This window comes from Oncorhynchus nerka, linkage group LG28 (genome assembly GCF_034236695.1).
Source record: "Oncorhynchus nerka isolate Pitt River linkage group LG28, Oner_Uvic_2.0, whole genome shotgun sequence".
Classification (NCBI taxonomy): Eukaryota; Metazoa; Chordata; class Actinopteri; order Salmoniformes; family Salmonidae; genus Oncorhynchus; species Oncorhynchus nerka.
In genome coordinates this window covers 39,636,389-39,661,328 of record NC_088423.1, presented here as the reverse complement: position 1 = coordinate 39,661,328, position 24,940 = coordinate 39,636,389, and the positions used below count along the sequence as shown (strand labels likewise).

General features: G+C 45.2%; 1 protein-coding gene and 1 long non-coding RNA gene across 3 annotated transcripts in view; one reads left to right on the top strand and one right to left on the bottom strand.

The window, feature by feature from the left end:
- LOC115113223 (cGMP-dependent protein kinase 1-like) overlaps nucleotides 1–24,608 on the bottom strand; it is a 199,887-nt gene extending 175,279 nt beyond the window's left edge. Inside the window, exon 1 of one of the 2 annotated variants that reach the window (XM_029640619.2) lies at nucleotides 24,183–24,608. In XM_029640619.2, coding sequence (XP_029496479.2) covers nucleotides 24,183–24,442 — 260 coding nt within the window. In that variant the 5' untranslated portion in view covers nucleotides 24,443–24,608. Of the gene's footprint in view, nucleotides 1–7,329; nucleotides 7,740–24,182 lie in introns of those variants that run through there. The other variant, XM_029640620.2, reaches the window with a different exon arrangement.
- On the top strand, nucleotides 7,880–14,242 carry LOC135565562 (uncharacterized). The gene is made up of 2 exons (XR_010461681.1): nucleotides 7,880–8,020; nucleotides 13,247–14,242. It is a non-coding gene; the product is annotated as an uncharacterized LOC135565562 (long non-coding RNA).
- Nucleotides 24,609–24,940: the final 332 nt, after the last annotated feature.

Here is a 24,940-nt window from a genome sequence, read left to right as displayed (position 1 = left end):
AGCATGGACTTGTAGATGACCTGAGCCAGTGGGTCTGGCGACGAATATGTAGCGAGGGCCAGCCGACTAGAGCATACAAGTCGCAGTGGTGGGTGGTATAAGGTGCTTTGGTGACAAAACGGATGGCACTGTGATAGACTGCATCCAGTTTGCTGAGTAGAGTGTTGGAAGCCATTTTGTAGATGACATCGCCGAAATCGAGGATCGGTAGGATAGTCAGTTTTACTAGGGTAAGCTTGGCGGCGTGAGTGAAGGAGGCTTTGTTGTGGAATAGAAAGCCGACTCTTGATTTGATTTTCGATTGGAGATGTTTGATGTGAGTCTGGAAGGAGAGTTTGCAGTCTAGCCAGACACCTAGGTACTTATAGATGTCCACATATTCAAGGTCGGAACCATCCAGGGTGGTGATGCTAGTCGGGCATGCGGGTGCAGGCAGCGATCGGTTGAAAAGCATGCATTTGGTTTTACTCGCGTTTAAGAGCAGTTGGAGGCCACGGAAGGAGTGCTGTATGGCATTGAAGCTCGTTTGGAGGTTAGATAGCACAGTGTCCAATGACGGGCCGAAAGTATATAGAATGGTGTCGTCTGCGTAGAGGTGGATCAGGGAATCGCCCGCAGCAAGAGCAACATCATTGATATATACAGAGAAAAGAGTCGGCCCGAGAATTGAACCCTGTGGCACCCCCATAGAGACTGCCAGAGGACCGGACAGCATGCCCTCCGATTTGACACACTGAACTCTGTCTGCAAAGTAATTGGTGAACCAGGCAAGGCAGTCATCCGAGAAACCGAGGCTATTGAGTCTGCCGATAAGAATATGGTGATTGACAGAGTCGAAAGCCTTGGCGAGGTCGATGAAGACGGCTGCACAGTACTGTCTTTTATCGATGGCGGTTATGATATCGTTTAGTACCTTGAGCGTGGCTGAGGTGCACCCGTGACCGGCTCGGAAACCAGATTGCACAGCGGAGAAGGTACGGTGGGATTCGAGATGGTCAGTGACCTGTTTGTTGACTTGGCTTTCGAAGACCTTAGATAGGCAGGGCAGGATGGATATAGCAGGTCTATAGCAGTTTGGGTCCAGGTGTCTCCCTTTGAAGAGGGGGATGACTGCGGCAGCTTTCCAATCCTTGGGGACTTGTGACGATATGAAAGAGAGGTTGAACAGGCTGGTAATAGGGGCTGCACAATGGCGGCAGATAGTTTCAGAAATAGAGGGGTCCAGATTGTCAAGCCCAGCTGATTTGTACGGGTCTAGGTTTTGCAGCTCTTTCAGAACATCTGCTATCTGGATTTGGGTAAAGGAGAACCTGGAGAGGCTTAAGCAGGAGCTGCGGGGGGGCGGAGCTGTTGGCCGAGGTTGGAGAAGCCAGCGGAAGGCATGGCCAGGCTGAGAAGTGCTTATTGAAGCTTTGATAATCGTGGATTTATCGGTGGAGACCGTGTTACCCAGCCTCAGTGCAGTGGGCAGCTGGGGAGGGGAGGTACTCTGTTCTCCATGGACTTCACAGTGTCCCAGAACTTTTGGAGTTGGAGCTACAGGATGCAAACTTCTGCCTGAAGAAGCTGGCCTTAGCTTTCCTGACTGATCATGCGTTAGTATTGGTTCCTGACTTCCTGAACAGTTGCATATCACGGGGCTATTCTGATGCTATTGCAGTCCGCCACAGGATGTTTTTGTGCTGGTCGAGGGCAGTCAGGTCTGGAGGAACCAAGGGCTGTATCTGTTCTTGGTTCTGCATTTTTTGAACGGAGCATGCTTATCTAAAATGGTGAGGAAGTTACTTTTAAAGAATGACCAGGCATCCTCAACTGACGGATGAGGTCAATGTCCTTCCAGGATACCCGGGCCAGGTCGATTAGAAAGGCCTGCTCACAGAAGTGTTTTAGGGAGCGTTTGACAGTGATGAGGGGTGGTCGCTTGACTGCGGCTCCGTGGCGGATACAGGCAATGAGGCAATGATCGCTGAGATCCTGGTTGAAGACAGCGGAGGTGTATTTGGAGGGCCAGTTGGTCAGGGGATGATGTCTATGAGGGTGCCCTTGTTTACAGAGTTAGGTTGTACCTGGTGGGTTCCTTGATGATTTGAGTGAGATTGAGGGCATCTAGCTTTACATTGTAGGACTGCCGGGTGTTAAGCATATCCCAGTTTAGGTCACCTAACAGAACAAACTCTGAAGCTAGATGGGGGCGATCAATTCACAAATGGTGTCCAGGGCACAGCTGGGAGCTGAGGGTGGTCGGTAGCAGCAGGCAACAGTGAGAGACTTATTTCTGGAGAGGGTAATTTTCAAAATTAGTAGTTCGAACTGTTTGGGTATGGACCTGAAAGTATGACATTACTTTGCAGGCTATCTCTGCAGTAGACTGCAACTCCGCCCCCTTTGGTAGTTCTATCTTGACGGAAGATGTTATAGTTGGGTATGGAAATCTTTTTGGTGGCCTTCCTGAGCCAGGATTCAGACACGGCAAGGACATCAGGGTTAGCAGAGTGTGCTAAAGCAGTGAGTAAAACAAACTTAGGAGGAGGCTTCTGATGTTGACATGCATAAAACCAAGGCTTTTTCGATCACAGAAGTCAATAAATGAGGGTACCTGGGGACATGCAGGGCCTGGGTTTACCTCCACATCACCCGCGGAACAGAGAAGGAGTAGTATGAGGTGCGGCTAAAGGCTATCAAAACTGGTCGCCCAGAGCGTTGGGGGCAGAGGATAAGAGGAGCAGGTTTCTGGGCATGGTGAATATATTCAGGCATAATGTGCACAGACAGGGGTATGGTGGGGTGCGGTACAGCGGAGGTAAGCCCAGGCACTGGGTGATGATGAGACAGGTTGCATCTCTGGACATGCTGGTTGTAATGGGTGAGGTCACCGTATGTGGAGGTGAAAGGAGGTAACAGGGCATGCAGAGTGGGTCTAGGGCCCATTGTGAACTAAAACAATTATAACTAACCTGAATAACAGTATACAAGGCATATTGACATCTGAGAGAGACACCAGCGCAAGGCATACAGTAATCACAGGTGTTGAATCTTGGATAGCTGCGCTAAAAACAGTAGGCGAGCTAATCCGCTAGCACAACAAACAGCAGGGTAAAAATGGCGTTGACTAGGCAACGAGGCCACAGGTACAGACAAACGAAGCAGAAAGGAGCACCGTGATTAATGGACAGTCCAGCGTGCGTCAGCTATGTAGCCAGAGATCAGTGTCCAGGGGCAGCGGTGGATGGGCAGGGGGCTGGCGAATAGATTCAGGTTTTTATGTTTTTTTTTTTTTTTAACTAATAATGACTAACTAGCTTGTAGCCAGGTTAGCCAAGAAGGCCTGGGAGGTTCTGAGTGTCATAAAATAAAAATAAGAGTAAAAGTAATAGCGATTCCGTATCACATTGGGTGAGGCAGGTTTCCGGAAGGTATAAACAAATTAAAAATCAAAAAGAGATAGAAAGTAAATGTGGGGTCGGGGAGTGATTGGGATCGCTGCAGGTCCAGACGGTTAGCAGGGCCCAGCGAATGCAAGCCAACAGTCTCGTAGGCTCCGAGCTAGACAAGGTAGCAGTTAGCGGACTGAGCTTGACAAGCTAGCCGCTAGCAGGTTTAATTAGCAAGCAGGGAGATAGCGAGGCCAGATGGAGTTAACCTTTGGGGGATCGTCGCGATGGGGTGAGTCTGTTTATTCATTCCTCTTCATGCGTGGAGCTGGAGATTACAGCGATTCAGAAAGCTTCAAGGGGCCTTGAAGCCAGCAGATGGATCTTTTGGCGAGTGTCGCGAGCGGAGAAGCTTCTGTTGAAACTCCCCTCGGACGATTGCGTCGGCGGACCAGTCGTGATGGATCGGCGGGCCTGCACGGCAGTAGAGGGTCAGTCGAGGTCCAGGCCAATTGGCAAATTAGGTATTTTTGACCTCTTCGGGTAGTCGGGAGATGGGTTTAGCTCGAGGCTGGGGCTCCAGGCCGGGTGCTTGCTCTGGGACAGAGACGTTAGCCAGGAGTAGCCACCGGATTGCAGCTAGCTATTTACGATGATCCGGTATAAAGCTTCAGAGCTTGCGGTAGGAATCCGGAGATGGGGTAGAGAAAAGCAGTCTGATATGCTTTGGGTAGATGTCGCGCTGGTGTCCTAGTTAGGAAGACTAGCAGTGGCTAGCTAGTAGCTAGTTAGCGGCTAGCTTCTGATGAGGGTTCCGATTCTAAAGCATAGAAAAAGTAGATCCGTACACATTGGGTGATGCGGGCTGCAGGAGAGCATATTCAGCCTGTGGTTGGGAAGGAGATTAAAATATGCAACAAATATATACGAAAAAAAGAGGAAAAAAACTATATTTACACTATACAGGACGGACAAGACAAAAACACACGTCCGACTGCTACGCCATCTTGGATCCATATGCTGTGAGGTGTACAAATCTGACTCCAGTTACACCAACTCTGTCAGAAGGAATGAGCCAAAATTCACTCAACTTATTATGGGAAGCTTGTGGGGAAGGCTTTTGAAACATTTGACCCAAGTTAAAACAATTTAAAGGCCATGCTACCAAATAGTAATTGAGTGTATGTAAACTGGTGGCGCTGACCAACTGGGAATGCTTGCATGAAAGAAATATGCAGCTGAAATAAATCATTCTCTACTTTTCAGCTTCTGACATTTCAAGGAGATTCTTGATTTGAGTCCTAACTGACCTTTGAAAAAGACAGGGACTTTTATGATTATTAAATGTGTGTGAATTGTGGAGACTGAGTTTAAAGTGTTTTAAGGTGTATGTAACACCCAACTTCAACTGTTTTTAGACAGTGATCTTTTGCAGGGTCAGAAGTAAACATTTTCAAAAATATTAATGAACAGTAAAGTACAGAGATCCTGACTCAAAAACCACTTAAGAAACTATAGGGACTTACTTAAAGTACTTTTACATTACTGGGAATCTGTCTCTAAACCCATGAGACCACACACAAGTCCTCTGATCTCACAAAAAGAGCCTGAAAGTGAGAGAGAGAAAACAGAGAGAGGGGGATGAGTGTTGATGTGTACAATCAGTGGAGGCTACTCAGAGGATCGACAACATCACATCACCATCCTCAGTGAATTTCAGAAAAAACAAATGTAGAAACATTTAAAAAGTTATGATATTTAAATATAAAATATATTCACGTCACCAAATAATTGATTAAAATATACTGTTTTTACAATGAAGGTCTACAGTAGCCACAACAGCACTCTCCAGGGTAGCACCATGGTGCAGCTAGAAGACAGCTCGTTTCCATCCTCCTCTGGGTACATTGACTTCAATGCAAAACTTAGGAAGATCATGGTTCTCACCCCTTCCATAGACTTACACACTAAATGACAACTTCCAGAAGGACGTCCTCCATCCTGTCAGAGCTCTTGTAGCATGAACTGACATGTTGTCCACCCAATCAAAGGGTCAGAGAATGAATCTAGTACTGAATGCATAAGCTACAGCTAGCTAATACATCAGTGCATAACATGTGGTGAGCAATTGACTGGGAAAGAGAGAAAGACAATAGTATAACAGTTTTCCAAAAGTTAATTTCTTCCCCCAAAAAAGGGAGAGAGAGAGAGATTTTTTCCAGTTTCACTTTAATTAGCTAGTGAATGCAGCTAGCTAGTTTAGCCTACTCAAACAGAGAGATGTTATGTTAGCTAGCTGGCTATGGCTTTAACACAACACTGAACTCTTCCAAGTCAAGGTAAGATTTTGATATATTGATTTATTGCCACCAGGGCCCTGTAAAACTACTTGCTGTACACTGTAATGCATGATGTGTAGTGGGTTTACTAACGCGTTAGTTCTAGTTAGTTCTAGATATGTTGACTATGACGTTACTTAGCTAATATGGTGACACTGATGTAGGCTGTGTGTAGCGGTTAGTGGTAATGGTATGAAGGTTTAGCTTGGAAAGTTAAAGACAGCTGTTGTGTTGTGCACTGAAGTCCACAAGTGAAGATAAAAGGTGAGAGGAGGAAAGCATGTTGATTCGAGAAAGAATTAAACAATGAGCAAAGTGATCATGCGGTTTGTATGTGGCTGCTATGAAAGTGAACTGTGTCTTCAGGTGATCAGGGGTGTATTCATTCAGCCATTCTGGTTGAAAAACGTTTCTTAAACGGAAGCAAATGGAACAAAACAAGGATCAACATAATGAATTTGTCCAATAGAAAATCTTGTTTGCAAATGTTTGGACTAATGATTACACCCAAGATCAGCTAGATGCACACAAGAGTGTGCTAGGCGGTATTAAATGTGTCACTGTCTGTGACCTTGACTATTCCAAATTTTCTCTCAATCTGTGCACCTACGTTGTAAACTTGAATTCCTAGGCTAGTTTGTAGCAACCTCGTGATGGGTATAGGGAAATATGTTGTATCATGTAGCAGCCTAAACCTATCGAATGTATATTGAGCTGGGTGAATGGAATATGAATGACAGTCATCCAATATACTGCAATAGAAATAAGGCCATGCTCCTAAACAAATTATCATCCTACCTAATCTTAAACGGCACCGACCCCCACTGGTGCATATTGCATGTGTGAAGAGAGCAAGAGGTGTGTGTGTGTCTTTTGAACTGTTTAGGTTAGAAACAAACAGTTTTTGCTCTACTAATGGTGCAAGCATGACACTAACGAAGCTGCACTCGACAAATAACACTACAGCGAAGCATTACCATTTGAACAATTATTATTAAAAAATACATTTGTGCCCCAAAAGTTTTACTCCAAGTTGGTCAAACTTTAGAGCCCTGTGTGTGTGTGTGTGTGTGTGTGTGTGTGTGTGTGTGTGTGTGTGTGTGTGTGTGTGTGTGTGTGTGTGTGTGTGTGCGTGCGTGCGTGTGTCATCAGAATGTAAACAATTCGTAGAGAGATATCATGGCACCCTTTTGTCACAGTTTGGAATAAACAAACACAGGTACATTACCCAGAGTCGGGCTTGTATTCATACCCTTTAACACATCAACAACACTGGTCTCTAGCGTCACTGAGGTGACACATTCACCTCACACTGTCAGTAATAACCCATACTGTTTTTACATAGATGCATATCAATGATGCATACCAAGTGTGATATCACATTCAGAAGAAGCTGAAAAAAACGCAAAACACATTATATTAGCATACTGACTGATCCTAGATGAAATATCGATAATATGAGTCTGAGATGTCGCACACCTGATGCTCCAAATGCACCATTGAGGAATTACGCACACTAAGAATAATGCACAATGGATAAATACAGCCACGGGATGTATCACATAACGTCAAAACATGTCATGCAAAAACAGGCACCCCTGTTGTAACTGTACACCTACTGTGGACTTTTGGGGTAGAAAGGCAGCCTGACATGGCTAAGATCCTGGATGTCGATGGCGGTGGGTTCCGCAGAAATCGCCTGTCTCTTAGTCCGCTGGTGCTCGTGCAGCTCGGTTTGTTTGACGACCTGTTGGGTTGCCGGTTTGATAACGGACCGGTATTTATCCAGCTCGTTCTGTAGTTTTTGTATTAGCTCGTCTTTCTGGTCAAGCTCCAGTTCTAGCTCGTCAATGAGCGCGTCCCGTTGCCGCAGCTCCTCAATCTTCTCCTGCAGCGCGTATTGGAGGTCGCGCAAGGTACCCATGTTCATCCCGACGCCAAGGGGACTTAACAAACCTTTAACCAAAGCTATCCAGTCGATGCTGTAGCCTATTCCTTTTCCGCTCTTACCGACAACTTTATCCCGCATCTACAGCTTTAAACATAATATCCTCCCTCCAGTCCTACTTGATTTCCGAACGTCTTGATCTCCGTTGACAACCGGTGCTTGAATATCTAAATAAGCAAATACAATGGATGAGACGAATATCAAAGTGAACCCCCGGGAGCACCGCAGTCTCTGGAAATGTAAAGTTGTCTTTCTCTCTCTGGCTGAAAGTGTCAGTGGTGAAGCAGGCCGGTCCTCCTGGAGTGCGTCAGGCTACGACCCTGAGAGGGCGCGAGGGAGAAGGGCGACTACAGGAATCCGAGGTAAAATGCCGTCAATCCTGTGAGAAGAAAACACAGGTCAACTGGACTAGGCACCCCAGGCACTGCTGACAATAGAAATTACAAAAGTTGAGTTTAGCTAAGGTTGCGTTGGCTTTAAAACACACGGAGATATTTTGAAATTGGTGTAATGAGCCACTGCATATGGCCATGTAGCATACGTGTCTGTGTCTGTGTGTGTTTGTGTTGATAAGATCAAAGCTATGTGCCACAGCATTTTCTAATGGCATAATTCAGATCATAATGCTGCAACTAAATTAATGGTTATCAGACCATCAAAACAGACCATCAATCATGTTTGCTCTTCATTATAGTCCGATTTGGATATCTTCTGAACAAAGCAAACCAAACTGCATATCAGGATCAATGCTATTACACAAACCAACATGGAATTACACTCCAGGTAAAATAACAGAAAGCTTATTCACTATTTGCACATAAATTGGTTTTGCATCTCAAGCCCAGAGCCCTTTATTGTAACAGAAGGCTCTGCTGAGCTAACACTTACACTTGTCTTTTCTTACTAGCACTGACTTTGCTGATAGCTACTTATTGACGTAAAACTGTGCTTACTATGACTGTGATATGCGGGTCGGAAAACAACCAGATGAATCCGGTGTACAGAATAAATGGAAGAGAGCTTGTGAGCGATTTCTGCTTTGTACGTTCACAAATCCATATTCAATCTCTACTTGTATGCACTGACATGTATGTGCAACTGATAGATGCACACACACTACATGTTCATGATTTTATCAAAAGTTTGGAAACACCTACTCATTCAGGGGCTTTTCTTTATGTTTTACTATTTTCTACATTGTAGAATTATAGTGAAAACATCAACACTATGAAATAACACATAAGGAATCATGAAGTAACCAAAATAGTGTTTAACAAATCAAAATATATTTTATATTTGAGATTCTTCAAAGTAGCTTTTTTTATTTATTTTATTTCACCTTTATTTAACCAGGTAGGCTAGTTGAGAACAAGTTCTCATTTGCAACTGCGACCTGGCCAAGATAAAGCACAGCAGTGTGAACAGACAACACAGAGTTACACATGGAGTAAACAATTAACAAGTCAATAACACAGTAGAAAAAAAGGGGGAGTCTATATACAATGTGTGCAAAAGGCATGAGGAGGTAGGCGAATAATTACAATTTTGCAGATTAACACTGGAGTGATAAATGATCAGATGGTCATGTACACGTAGAGATATTGGTGTGCAAAAGAGCAGAAAAGTAAATAAATAAAAACAATATGAGGATGAGGTAGGTGAAAATGGGTGGGCTATTTACCAATGGACTATGTACAGTTGCAGCGATCGGTTAGCTGCTCAGATAGCTGATGTTTGAAGTTGGTGAGGGAGATAAAAGTCTCCAACTTCAGCGATTTTTTGCAATTCGTTCCAGTCACAGGCAGCAGAGTACTGGAACGAAAGGCGGCCAAATGAGGTGTTGGCTTTAGGGATGATCAGTGAGATACACCTGCTACCCTTTGCCTTGATGACAGCTTTGCACACTCTTGGCATTCTCTCAACCAGTTTCATGAGGTAGTCACCTGGAGTGCATTTCAATTAACAGGTGTGCCTTGTTAAAAGTTCATTTGTGGAATTTATTTTCTTCTTCATTAATGCATTTGAGCCAATCAGTTGTGTTGTTACATTTAGGGTTGGTATACAGAAAATAGGCCTATTTGGTCCAGATTATGGCAAGAACAGCTCAAATAAGCAAAAGAGAAACGACAGTCCATCATTACTTTAAGACATGAAGGTCAGTCAATTCGGAAAATTTAAAGAACTTTGAAAGTTTCTTCAAGTGCAGTCGCAAAAACCATCAAGCGCTATGATGAAACTGGCTCTCATGAGGACCGCCACAGGAAAGGAAGACCCAGAGTACCTCTGCTACAAGTTTTATGGCACACTACACCTATTGTTGTATTGCTGTCACCTACTGTACGGGGTCTTCTTCTTTGCTATCACTGCAATCCACAAACAAATGCTATAGGTGCATGCCGCCACCTACTGTTTTGGCTGTATATCAGCCCACATAATTAACAAAATAAAGCTAAACAAAACAAATGTATTCATTTATTCAGATTAAACTGGTCAGACAATGCGGGTGCTACACCACAGGATAGTTTTGCTAGCACAGAAGGGAATATGTTCCGGGATTCATCCAATGGCATTGAGGAGTATACAACCTCAGTCACCGGCTTCATCAATAAGTGCATGGACGAAGTCATCCCCACAGTGACCGTATGTGCATTTCCCAAACAGAAGCCATGGATTACAGGCAACATCTGCACCGAGCTAAAGGCTAAAGCTGCCGCTTTCAAGGAGTGGGACACTAATCCTGACGCGTATAAGAAACCCTGCTATGCCCTCAGACGAACCATCAAACAGGCAAAGTGTCTATTAAGCACTAAGATTGAATCCTACTGCACTGGCTCTGATGCTCGACGGATGTGGCAGGGCTTGAAAAATATTACGGACAACAAAAGGGAAACCCAGCTGCGAGCTGCCCAGTGACAGGAGCCTACCAGATGAGCTACAGTGCCTTTGAGAGTTGGTGCCACGGTGCTCAATAGAACTAATAGGACCTGGCATGATGAAAAATGCACTAAAATAAGGCCTGTTTTTTTGTGATTCCTTCCTGGGAAATGTGGTCATTATGAAACTAGGCTCCACGGCGGATGCAATGAACTTGTTTTTATCAGAAAAGAATGTTGTTAAAAATGTAATGTGTCCAGCCTACTATCTAGACTGATTTCAGTAAACTCTTGTGTGTACCAGAGCCCAGAAAAATGTATTTAGCGCTCAACACCTGTTGTATATGGCCGGTGTCAGTAAACTTTGGGAAAAAAGCATAATTAAATTGTTTCCAGCAGCACATTTACATTCACCAACGCTCTGGTTAACACGAAAACTGCCTTACCAGCTCAGCTAGGGGGAGTAAAATGGTCAGAGTGATCTCATTTGTGTCTGGAAGTAGCTAGCAAGCTAGCCAACATTAGCTTGGGTGCTTGCCTGCCGGTGTAAGGCCAGAACAGTAATAAAAAAAAATATCCTCAGCCCGAACGTCCAGTGTGCGCTCCGAGGGCGAAATGGTCTGAATTTACAAACTGCCAATCCTCTGAATTTATGAGCATCACATTGTACAGCGCCAGATTTTCTGTACCATCCTAACACATTTAATATACCATTCATTTTTCATGGAATATTAAAACCATAATATTAATCAAATGAATTAAGCAAGTGTAACGACTCTCCTCTTCTTCTGACGAGGAGTAAGAGATGTCGGACCAATGTGCAGCGTGGTAAGTGTACATTTTAATATATAAAACTGAACACCACAAAAATACAAAATAACAACGTGAATGAACAAACGAAAATCGAAACAGTCCCGTGCGGTACAAACACAGACACAGGAAAAAAATCACCCACAACTCAAAAGTGAAACCAGGCTACCTAAGTATGGTTCTCAATAAGGGACAACGATTGACAGCTGCCTCTGATTGAGAACCATACCAGGGCAAACACAGAAATCCCAAAACATAGAAAAAGGAACATAGACAACCCACCCAACTCACGCCGTGACCATAAAAAAACAACAAGACATAACAAAAGAACTAAGGTCAGAACGTGACAGTACCCCCCCCCCCCCAAAGGTGGCAAAACCTGAACCTATAGGGTCTGGGTGGGTGTCTGTCCGCGGTGGGGGCTCTGGCGCGGACCGTGGTCCCCACTCCACCGTAGTCTTTCTCCGCCTCTTTAACCGCCTCCGTGGCCTCTTTAGAGCGGCGACCCTCGCCGCCGACCTCGGACTGGGGACCCTAGCCACGGGTCCCGAATGGACGGGAGATTCCAGCAGCACCGGATGGACGGGAGATTCCGGCAGCACCGGACAGGCGGGAGACTTCGGCAGCTCCGGAGTTAAGGGCGATTCCGGCAGCGCCGGCGTGACGGGCGACTCCGGCATCTCCTGACTGACGAGCGACTCTGGCAGCTCAGGACAGACGGGCGACTCTGGCAGCTCAGGACAGACGGGCGACTCTGGCAGCTCAGGACAGACGGGCGACTCTGGCAGCTCAGGACAGACGGGCGACTCTGGCAGCTACATTTACATTTAAGTCATTTAGCAGACGCTCTTATCCAGAGCGACTTACAAATTGGTGCATTCACCTTATGACATCCAGGACAGATGGGCGACTCTGGCAGCTCAGGACAGACGGGCGACTCTGGCAGCTCAGGACAGACGGGCGACTCTGGCAGCTCAGGGCAGACGGGAGACTCTGGCAGCTCAGGGCAGACGGGAGACTCTGGCAGCTCAGGGCAGACGGGAGACTCTGGCAGCTCAGGGCAGACGGGAGACTCTGGCAGCTCAGGACAGACGGGAGACTGGCAGCTCAGGACAGACGGGAGACTCTGGCAGCTCAGGACAGACGGGAGACTCTGGCAGCTCAGGACAGACGGGAGCATCTGTAGGGAGGAGGCGGAGAGACAGCCTGGTGCGGGGGGCTGCCACCGGAGGGCTGGTGCGTGGGGGCTCTGGCGCGGACCGTGGTCCCCACTCCACCGTAGTCTTTCTCCGCCTCTTTAACCGCCTCCGTGGCCTCTTTAGAGCGGCGACCCCCTCTCGCACTGGAGCTCTTGAGCACTGAGCCTGCCCAACCCTACCTGGCTGGATGCTCCCCGTAGCCAGGCCAGTGCGGTGAGGTGGAATGGCCCGCACTGGGCTGTGCTGGCGAACCGGGGACACCATGCGTAGGGCTGGTGCCATGTACCCCGGCCCGAGGAGACGCACTGGAGACCAGATGCGCTGAGCCGGCACTACATGCTCCAACTACTCCTGTTATGCTCCTCATCAATCACAAGGCCTCCACATCCAACGCAACACCAGATATGAGACATTTTAGCAGTGCTCTGCTGCAAAAATCTAAACTCTCCAGTCGATAGTTTGTCGATCCTTAACGCCTTCTCCATCTGCTCTTTCGACACACAAGAAATCAAAACAAAACCACTTCTGGTCACTCTGACCGTCTCTACCTTTCCCAATGCATCCCTTACCATCCTTGATACTTCAAATGCATATCCCCCAAAAAACATCATTATTAGTGAACCTTACTCCAACCAAAAACCTATACTCATTAACAACATTTGCCTTTTTGATAAATTTTTCTTTATCACTGTCCTCCACTCTTCAGCCAAACTGCAAGGATCCACTCTCTCCACCAACCTCACTCCCACTGGGCCAGAATCATCCTTTACATCCTCGGAACAAGTCCCAAACTCGGCAGTCCTCACCACGGATACTTCAGGTAAGGTTCCATCCCCGAGCTACTAGAGCACGTATCCCTAATTTACACTTGTTACCAACCTTCCTTACCCCCGCTTCCCTCTACACTCAACTCATTCTTGACTGTCATCACTACACCTTCCACCACAATTGATTCACCGTCACTCTTGTCATATTCAATGTCCTTCTCTAGCTCTTCCAGAAGTTCTGTGCAAACCTCCATTCCATATTCACTCAGGACATATTTCACTTTTCTTCTGTTTCCCTTGTCTGCCATCTTCTCCTTCACCAAGTCTTCCTGAAGGTTTGTACAATCGCCCACATCGATCACCACATTCTTTTGGAGAGATTGGAAACCCAAATTGGTCTACACGGACAAGTTCTGGCCTGGTTTAGATTTTATCTGTCGGAAAGATATCAGTTTGTCTCTGTGAATGGTTTGTCCTCTGACAAATCAACTGTAAATTTCGGTGTTCCTCAAGGTTCCGTTTTAGGACCACTATTGTTTTCACTGTATATTTTACCTCTTGGGGTTGTTATTCGAAAACATAATGTTAACTTTCACTGCTATGCGGATGACACACAGCTGTACATTTCAATGAAACATGCTGAAGCCCCAAAATTGCCCTTGCTAGAAGCATGTGTTTCAGACATAAGGAAGTGGATGGCTGCAAACTTTCTACTTTTAAACTCAGACAAAACAGAGATGCTTGTTCTAGGTCCCAAGAAACAAAGAGATCTTCTGTTGAATCTGACAATTAATCTTAATGGTTGTACAGTCGTCTCAAATAAAACTGTGAAGGACATCGGCGTTACTCTGGACCCTGATCTCTTTTGAAGAACATATCAAGACCATTTCAAGGACAGCTTTTTTCCATCTACGTAACATTGCAAAAATCAGAAACCTTCTGTCCAAAAATGATGCAGAAAAATTAATCCATGCTTTTGTCACTTCTAGGTTAGACTACTGCAATGCTCTACTTTCCGGCTACCCGGATAAAGCACTAAATAAACTTCAGTTAGTGCTAAATACGGCTGCTAGAATCCTGACTAGAACCAAAAAATGTGATCATATTACTCCAGTGCTAGCCTCTCTACACTGGCTTCCTGTCAAAGCAAGGGCTGATTTCAAGGTTTTACTGCTAACCTACAAAGCATTACATGGGCTTGCTCCTACCTATCTCTCTGATTTGGTCCTGCCGTACATACCTACACGTACGCTACAGTCACAAGATGCAGGCCTCCTGATTGTCCCTAGAATTTCTAAGCAAACAGCTGGAGGCAGGGCTTTCTCCTATAGAGCTCCATTTTTATGGAACGGTCTGCCTACCCATGTCAGAGACGCAAACTCGGTCTCAACCTTTAAGTCTTTACTGAAGACTCATCTCTTCAGTGGGTCATATGATTGAGTGTAGTCTGGCCCAGGAGTGGGAAGGTGAACGGAAAGGCTCTGGAGCAACGAACCGCCCTTGCTGTCTCTGCCTGGCCGGTTCCCCTCTTTCCACTGGGATTCTCTGCCTCTAACCCCATTACAGGGGCTGAGTCACTGGCTTACTGGGGCTCTCTCATGCCGTCCCTGGTAGGGGTGCGTCACCTGAGTGGGTTGATTCACTGATGTGGTCATCCTGTCTGGGTTGGCGCCCCCCTTGGGTTGTGCCATAGCGGAGATCTTTGTGGGCTATACTCAGCCTTGTCTCAGGATGGTAAGTTGGTGGTTGAAGATATCCCTCTAGTGGTGTGGGGGCTGTGCTTTGGCAAAGTGGGTGGGGTTATATCCTTCCTGTTTGGCCCTGTCCGGGGGTGTCCTCGGATGGGGCCACAGTGTCTCCTGACCCCTCCTGTCTCAGCCTCCAGTATTTATGCTGCAGTAGTTTATGTGTCGGGGCTAGGGTCAGTTTGTTATATGTGGAGTACTTCTCCTGTCCTATTCGGTGTCCTGTGTGAATTTAAGTGTGCGTTCTCTAATTCTCTCCTTCTCTCTTTCTTTCTCTCTCTCGGAGGACCTGAGCCCTAGGACCATGCCCCAGGACTACCTGACATGATGACTCCTTGCTGTCCCCAGTCCACCTGGCCATGCTGCTGCTCCAGTTTCAACTGTTCTGCCTTATTATTATTCGACCATGGTGGTCATTTATGAACATTTGAACATCTTGGCCATGTTCTGTTATAATCTCCACCCGGCACAGCCAGAAGAGGACTGGCCACCCAACATAGCCTGGTTCCTCTATAGGTTTCTTCCTAGATTTTGGCCTTTCTAGGGAGTTTTTCCTAGCCACCGTGCTTCTACACCTGCATTGCTTGCTGTTTGGGGTTTTAGGCTGGGTTTCTGTACAGCACTTTGAGATATCAGCTGATGTACGAAGAGCTATATAAATACATTTGATTTGATTTTGATAATTGTTCATAATATGTTCCAGTTTCTTCCTTTTTCCCCTTGTCCTCCATCTTCAAAGATAACCAGTTTAACCTTCCCACCCTCCTTCTCCGGTTGTTGTCAGCTCGAATGTTGTCATTAAAACTTTGTTTGATTGGTTGACAAGATGAACTCTGCTCATTGGTCAACCATGCGCGGCGACCGCTCAAGACTTCAGCTAATATTTTGCCACCTCGAGCACCGAGCCAGCAACACCGCTCACGGGAGTGAGCACCACGTACCGTGCCTCTTGCAAAACTCCTTGAGTTTTTCTGCCCTAATCCAATTGAAGTCTGAAACCTTCGCAGCTTATTGCGGCCCATCTATAATCACCTTTTATGTTACATCAAAATGCAGTGATGTGTGATATTGTAAGATCAAAGGACAGTAGTCACTAGAAATGCCAGTGGCATTATCATCACTAACGACAAGCAAGTAGCCTACATGAGATTTTTAATCTTAATTTAGAGGTAGGGTCAGGGCTCAATTCAAGGTTGGGGTTAGTGGTTAGAATCACATGTGGTAAGAAAGTACTGTAGCTCTGTCCATAGCCAGTCACCAGACAGTATGATGACTTGAAAAAAAGATCAAAACTGCCCTCTTGTGGTTGTATGTGATAACAGTGACTGAGCAGTTAGGGAGAATATCTGAAGACTAAAATAATGTCTGGTGCACACACACTATTTAATCAATGAAACTCAGAAACCAGTTATCTAGATAAATCCCATTATTGGACCTTAATTATGCTTAACTATAATATATATCATAATAGTAATAATATATGCCATTTAGCAGATTATTTTATCCATAATTTTATTTTTATTTATTTATTTTTATTTCACCTTTATTTAACCAGGTAAGCAAGTTGAGAACAAGTTCTCATTTACAATTGCGACCTGGCCAAGATAAAGCAAAGCAGTTCGACACATACAACGACACAGAGTTACACATGGAGTAAAACAAACATACAGTCAATAATACAGTAAAAAAAAATAAGTCTATATACAATGTGAGCAAATTAGGTGAGAAGGGAGGTAAAGGCAAAAAAGGCCATGGTGGCAAAGTAAATACAATATAGCAAGTAAAACACTGGAATGGTAGTTTTGCAATGGAAGAATGTGCAAAGTAGAAATAAAAATAATGGGGTGCAAAGGAGCAAAATAAATAAATAAATTAAATACAGTTGGGAAAGAGGTAGTTGTTTGGGCTAAATTATAGGTGGGCTATGTACAGGTGCAGTAATCTGTAAGATGCTCTGACAGTTGGTGCTTAAAGCTAGTGAGGGAGATAAGTGTTTCCAATTTAAGAGATTTTTGTAGTTCGTTCCAGTCATTGGCAGCAGAGAACTGGAAGGAGAGGCGGCCAAAGAAAGAATTGGTTTTGGGGGTGACTAGAGAGATATACCTGCTGGAGCGTGTGCTACAGGTGGGAGATGCTATGGTGACCAGCGAGCTGAGATAAGGGGGACTTTACCTAGCAGGGTCTTGTAGATGACATGGAGCCAGTGGGTTTGGCGACGAGTATGAAGCGAGGGCCAGCCAACGAGAGCGTACAGGTCGCAATGGTGGGTAGTATATGGGGATTTGGTGACAAAACGGATTGCACTGTGATAGACTGCATCCAATTTGTTGAGTAGGGTATTGGAGGCTATTTTGTAAATGACATCGCCAAAGTCGAGGATTGGTAGGATGGTCAATTTTACAAGGGTATGTTTGGCAGCATGAGTGAAGGATGCTTTGTTGCGAAATAGGAAGCCAATTCTAGATTTAACTTTGGATTGGAGATGTTTGATATGGGTCTGGAAGGAGAGTTTACAGTCTAACCAGACACCTAAGTATTTGTAGTTGTCCACGTATTCTAAGTCAGAGCCGTCCAGAGTAGTGATGTTGGACAGGCAGGTAGGTGCAGGTAGCGATCGGTTGAAGAGCATGCATTTAGTTTTACTTGTATTTAAGAGCAATTGGAGGCCACGGAAGGAGAGTTGTATGGCATTGAAGCTTGCCTGGAGGGTTGTTAACACAGTGTCCAAAGAAGGGGCCGGAAGTATACAGAATGGTGTCGTCTGCGTAGAGGTGGATCAGAGACTCACCAGCAGCAAGAGCGACCTCATTGATGTATACAGAGAAGAGAGTCGGTCCAAGAATTGAACCCTGTGGCACCCCCATAGAGACTGCCAGAGGTCCGGACAGCAGACCCTCCGATTTGACACACTGAACTCTATCAGAGAAGTAGTTGGTGAACCAGGCGAGGCAATCATTTGAGAAACCAAGGCTGTCGAGTCTGCCGATGAGGATGCGGTGGTTGACAGAGTCGAAAGCCTTGGCCAGATCAATGAATACGGCTGCACAGTAATGTTTCTTATCGATGGCGGTTAAGATATCGTTTAGGACCTTGAGCGTGGCTGAGGTGCACCCATGACCAGCTCTGAAACCAGATTGCATAGCAGAGAAGGTATGGTGAGATTCGAAATGGTCGGTAATCTGTTTGTTGACTTGGCTTTCGAAGACCTTAGAAAGGCATGGTAGGATAGATATAGGTCTGTAACAGTTTGGGTCAAGAGTGTCCCCCTTTGAAGAGGGGGATGACCGCAGCTGCTTTCCAATCTTTGGGAATCTCAGATGACACGAAAGAGAGGTTGAACAGGCTAGTAATAGGGGTGGCAACAATTTCGGCAGATAATTTTAGAAAGAAAGGGTCCAGATTGTCTAGCCCGGCTGATTTGTAGGGGTCCAGATTTTTCAGCTCTTTCAGAACTTCAGCTGAATGGATTTGGGAGAAGGAGAAATGGGGAAGGCTTGGGCGAGTTGCTGTTGGGGGTGCAGTGCTGTTGACCGGGGTAGGAGTTGCCAGGTGGAAAGCATGGCCAGCCGTAGAAAAATGCTTATTGAAATTCTCAATTATGGTGGATTTATCAGTGGTGACAGTGTTTCCTATCTTCAGTGCAGTGGGCAGCTGGGAGGAGGTGTTCTTATTCTCCATGGACTTTACAGTGTCCCAGAACTTTTTGAGTTAGTGTTGCAGGAAGCAAATTTCTGCTTGAAAAAGCTAGCCTTGGCTTTTCTAACTGCCTGTGTATAACGGTTTCTAGCTTCCCTGAACAGCTGCATATCACGGGGCTGTTCGATGCTAATGCAGAACGCCATAGGATGTTTTTGTGTTGGTTAAGGGCCGTCAGGTCTGGGGAGAACCAAGGGCTATATCTGTTCCTGGTTCTAATTTTCTTGAATGGGGCATGTTTATTTAAGATTGTTAGGAAGGCATTTTTAAAAATATCCAGGCATCCTCTACTGACGGGATGAGATCAATATCCTTCCAGGACACCCCGGCCAGGTCGATTAGAAAGGCCTGCTCGCTGAAGTGTTTCAGGGAGCGTTTTACAGTGATGAGTGGAGGTCGTTTGACCGCTGACCCATTACGGATGCAGGCAATGAGGCAGTGATCGCTGAGATCTTGGTTGAAGACAGCAGAGGTGTATTTAGAGGGGAAGTTGGTTAGGATGATATCTATGAGGGTGCCCGTGTTTAAGGCTTTGGGGGGTACCTGGTAGGTTCATTGATAATTTGTGTGAGATTGAGGGCATCAAGTTTAGATTGTAGGATGGCTGGGGTGTTAAGCATGTTCCAGTTTAGGTCGCCTAGCAGCACGAGCTCTGAAGATAGATGGGGGCAATCAGTTCACATATGGTGTCCAGAGCACAGCTGGGGGCAGAGGGTGGTCTATAGCAGGCGGCAACGGTGAGAGACTTGTTTTTAGAGAGGTGGATTTTTAAAAGTAGAAGTTCAAATTGTTTGGGTACAGACCTGGATAGTAGGACAGAACTCTGCAGGCTATCTTTGCAGTAGATTGCAACACCGCCCCTTTGGCAGTTCTATCTTGTCTGAAAATGTTGTAGTTTGGAATTAAAATTTCTGAATTTTTGGTGGTCTTCCTAAGCCAGGATTCAGACACAGCTAGAACATCCGGGTTGGCAGAGTGTGCTAAAGCAGTGAAAAGAACAAACTTAGAGAGGAGGCTTCTAATGTTAACATGCATGAAACCAAGGCTATTACGGTTACAGAAGTCATCAAAAGAGAGCGCCTGGGGAATAGGAGTGGAGCTAGGCACTGCAGGGCCTGGATTCACCTCTACATCGCCAGAGGAACATAGGAGGAGAAGAATAAGGGTACGGCTAAAAGCAATAAGAATTGGTCGTCTAGAACGTCTGGAACAGAGAGTAAAAGGAGGTTTCTGGGGGCGATAAAATAGCATCAAGGTATAATGTACAGACAAAGGTATGGTAGGATGTGAATACAGTGGAGGTAAACCTAGGTATTGAGTGATGAAGAGAGATATATTGTCTCTAGAAACATCATTGAAACCAGGAGATGTCATTGCATGTGTGGGTGGTGGAACTAATAAGTTGGATAAGGTATAGTGAGCAGGACTAGAGGCTCTACAGTGAAATAAGCCAATAAACACTAACCAGAACAGCAATGGACAAGACATATTGACATTAAGGAGAGGCATCCTTAGTCGAGTGATCAAAAGGGTCCAGGGAGTGGAGAGGTTGGTTTGGGGGTCACGGCGATTTAGACAGCTAGCCAGGACATCGGTAGCAAGCTAGCATAGGATGGAGGTCTGTTGTTAGCCACCTCTTGCGTTCCGTCAGTAGATTAGTGGAGTTCCGTGTTGTAGAGGGGATTAGTCCAAATCACACAACAACAAAAAAAAATAAAAACAATAGATATAGTTATAGAGGCCCAAGAAGAAACATAATAATAATACAAATAAATAAATTGTCCGATTGTCTATTCTGAGAGCAGCCGGTATGACAGCTAACGGTTAGCAGGCCGCAGAGATGGGCATTCAGGTAACGTCGCGACGGAGGAGCCAGCCGGATCTCCTTCGGGTAGATAACGCCGGCAGTCCAGTTGTGAAGGCCCGGTGGGGCTCCGCGAGGCAGTAAAACGGGTCCGGATAGGTGACTGCAGCCCAGGAGTGATTGACGGAGCTCAGGAGTGATTGACGGAGCTGGCTAGCTCCGGAGTAATTGATGTTTGCTCCGGAATCGACGAAGGCAGATAGACACACGGATAGCAGCCAGCTAGCTGTGAGATCCGGGAGTGAATGTCCAGAGAGCAGTTGAAATCCAGGGACATGGAGAGAAAAATCGGTCCGGTATGTTCCGTTCCGAGCCGCGCTGCGCCGTACAAAACTGGCGATAGATTTTCGAGTTAAAGGATAGCTGATGACCACAAACCGTGGTTAGCTAAATACTAACGAGTTGCCAGTAAAAAAGCTAACTAGCTTCTGATTAGCTCCTGGCTAGCTTCTGGCTAGCTTCTTGGAGTTTCTGGCTAGCTTCTTGGAGGATTGCAGATTTGAGGTAAATAATACGTATTTATACATATCAATTGTTGAGGCAGGTTGCAGGAGAGTGTATTGAAGATGAGTTGATGGAAAATAAAAATAAAATGTATGTGAAAAAAGTTGTAAATATATATATATACACGACACGACAAGACGAGGACAAAAGACGTCTGAACTGCTATGCCATCTCGGGCAGAGAATGATAATGACTTACAGTCATGCGCGCATACATTTTATATACAAGTGGTCCAAAGGAATCTAACCTGCTATCCTAGTTTTGCAAGCTCCATGCTAAACTAAGCTACAGAGGACAGCAAACTGACCACAAACATTGTCTGAAGGATCCTTCTATGTGTTTTCAAAAGGTCTGGATAGGAGAGTTTGTGTTGCCCAACCACTCAACAGCTGTTTTTACAATGCTATTACAGCTCAATTATCACACTGTAAGTGTGGCCATGAAACAGTGACAGTGATATATAATATTGGCTGTAATAGTGTGGCAATGAGAGCTGGCTTGAAGATCAAGAGCCTGAACCTTTTAGTGGGTGCTTTAGGGACAACAAAGTTTAAACAACTCTGACATAATATATGATTTGGTAAAACGAGAATGCTAATCACTTCTGCAAGGGGAACAGTTTAAGAGGCAAGTTTATACTCTTTTCCCTTTTAGCTTGAGATGTAATTCGTGAGATAAGGTATTAGTATTAAACAAAATACTTTCCTGGAAACCTCATTACACAAACCTATGAGGCATTCTAGGTCCAGGATTCTTTTCCTGACCAAGTGATTTGACCAGGAAAACATGCCCTGCATCCCGATACTTCCCTTTCCTGGATTTAAAAAGGACTGGTATAAACAGTGTAGTGGATGGAAACTCAGTCTAGCCCATGCTTAAACCAATACTTTTACATTTGTGGGGAGCAGGGCACTGATCACATGAACTCCTGGACCTGGGCATTGCTTAAATCTACTGACAATGAACCATTAGGTACACTTCCACTCCCAAATAAAGGTCAATAGGTCAACTTTCAACAACCAGACAACTACATCCCCTTCTTATCCTCCATCCCTCCCAGCCTCCCTGTGCCCTTTAAACCACCTCTGTGTTGGAGACAGGGTTATATTTCACCTCGCTATACTTCCAGCTCAGCCCTTTCCTATGGTGATCAATAGGAACAGGATCCATTGCTTCATGGTTCTGTAATCCGATGACCAGGAGGCTGTCCGTTGGTGCCTGGTTCTGACACGAATTGAGGTCACTATGTCTCAATGTCTCTGACCCCTAGCAGAGCCACGAGCAGGTGCACAACCAGATCCATTAAATAATGACACGCATCCCATTCTTTAACCAGGAATCAAGACATGCCATCCTTTTCATCATCTGCCTGTGGCCTTGGACCACCACTGTACTAGTAGACCTAAAGGGATCATTAACCCTAGAAAGAGAACAAATACCAGAGGACATTAAAGGAATTATTTTGCACTTTAATGGCATTACTCTTTATTGATAATGACATTGTCTTCTGACAGATGGCGTCATGCTAAACTGACACACGTTGCCAGGAGCCAGCTGTCTTGGAACTATTTTTTTTAAATTAAGATTTTGTTCGTCCACGTGACACTAGTTCCTAACTTCATAAAATCCCTGCGCTCTCGCATGAATCACTATGGAACACCAGCAGGGCTGAAAACATAATTTGAAAAATGTCTAAATTTCCAACAGATCATTATGGCCTGACATAACAGTAGAACACTGAATTATTAATAACACTCTTATAATCTTCTCCTTGTATAGTTATTTTAGTGCTATCTGGTTACCTGACAATCAGCTCGTATTGGCCTTTTACTGTGTGTGCAGTGGGTACAGTTTCTAATCTAATTCAGACCCTCTGTGTGTGTGTGTGTGTGTGTGTGTGTGTGTGTGTGTGTGTGTGTGTGTGTGTGTGTGTGTGTGTGTGTGTGTGTGTGTGTGTGTGTGTGTGTGTGGAGGGAGGGAGGGAGAGTGAGCAGGCGCGTGCATGTGTGTGTGTGTGCATGCGTGCACGTGTGTAAATGTCTGTCTAGACAGGGTAAGCAGCCGTTTCAAAAGGTCACCACCCATACCATACGGTTTTAGTCACAGAGAACAAAGCTGTCAGGGAAGATGAGTTGCCGTGTCAATCTCACAGGAAAAATCTTTAGAGTAAAATGGAAATTACAGTGAAATCCACAGTGAAGACTTTATGAATGGGCTTATGTTGAGTTAAAGGAAACCTAATTGATCACAGCAAAATGGTAATTTTGGTGTTTTTTGTGCATGACTTTGGTATGTTGAACTGCCATTGTTAAATCATCAGGAATATATTTAAATCTTTTCATAAAAACTTCTGAAGTGTATGTTTAGTAACTCATTAGGCCGGATACCATTGACTCAATCTGATTAGGCCTAAAATGAGGCATTCAGTACCTTAAAAAAGAACAGCTCTGAATCCATTCATTTCCTCTGTTTTCATCCAGTTATCAGGCCAAGGGAGTCGGTCCTACAAAGAATGAACCCTAATCATTTAGAACATCCAACACTGAAGCTACAAAGGTGCAACGGAAGGTGATAAGGAGAGGATATGTTCAAAAAATATTTTTCTAATGGAGTATTAAATATCCTCAGACGTATACTTCGATCGCTTAGCATCCAGCTACTAAAAGCCAATAATGCTTCTTGCTTCCTCCACTTTACCTCCGCTGGGAATGCAATGATGGATGGGATCCATAAACTCCTCTTGGAAGCCTGTCGTGGAGCTACGTCATCGGCACCAAGAATGAACGCGCTCACACTGCCCCATTCATGGAAGCGCGTCTCCATCTCCACAGTAGAACTAGTGGTCAGCCCTGTTGTCATTGTGAATGATTGACATTCAATGGCCTGACATCACACCTATCTGTTTAAAGTAGTCTAAATGCAACTCAAACCATTAGGCTACATTTTTGTTCTATATGTTTTCTATAGTCTACCTCGTCAACTACACACGATGGATAAACAGACATATTTTGCTGTATAAAAACCCTAAATAATTCGACACCAATAACACCAAGTTCAAACTCTTACCAGTCGGACTTGTCATATTTCTGAAAGGCTTGCCTCGACAGGTCTTGGTAGTTTTGAGGCTCCGCCGAGATCCCTTGCGCCCGAGTCCTGGTCCTCGGTCCAATAAGTTGGGCGCTGGGCAAAACGGACTGACATTTGTGCAGTTTCCTCTTCAGTTCTTGGATCTCATCCTCCCTGTCCGCCAGACGCATCTCCAAGTCTCGTATTTTCTCCTCCTTCGACATTAAAATCTTGGAAAAATCCTCCTCCAGGTCACTCATTTTGAAATCTGCGGAAACTTCTCGGTTGTTTATTCTCGAAAACACAACTCCTATATTTAAACAGTTTCTTGTGGTCAGAATTCCGTTGTTTCCACTGCTTAAACCGGCTCCACCGTGCGTATTCGGAAGGATCCCTTTGCAATCCACGTGTTTGTTTCGGTTGGTGCTGAAGGGAGGGGATTTAAATCGGTGTTTAAACAGCCGATAGATCCGCAGCGCTGGTCCGCTGGGCTGCTGGTCCACAGACATATATCCTGACCCTCCAGGGACCTATTGATGATCCTTCATTTAGAAACCAATACAGCAGTCTTCTTCTTTGGGGAGGCAAGCCATATGCTGGACAGAAACATAGCCTACTAGACTGTCATAGTGTGGAAGATTGTAGCTTTGGGACAACAACATCAGTAGTCTGTGTATTGGTTGGACTCCATGAGTTATGCATCGTTCTGGTGGCTGGCGACAGAAAATAAACCTACCACAATATAGCCGCTTCTCACA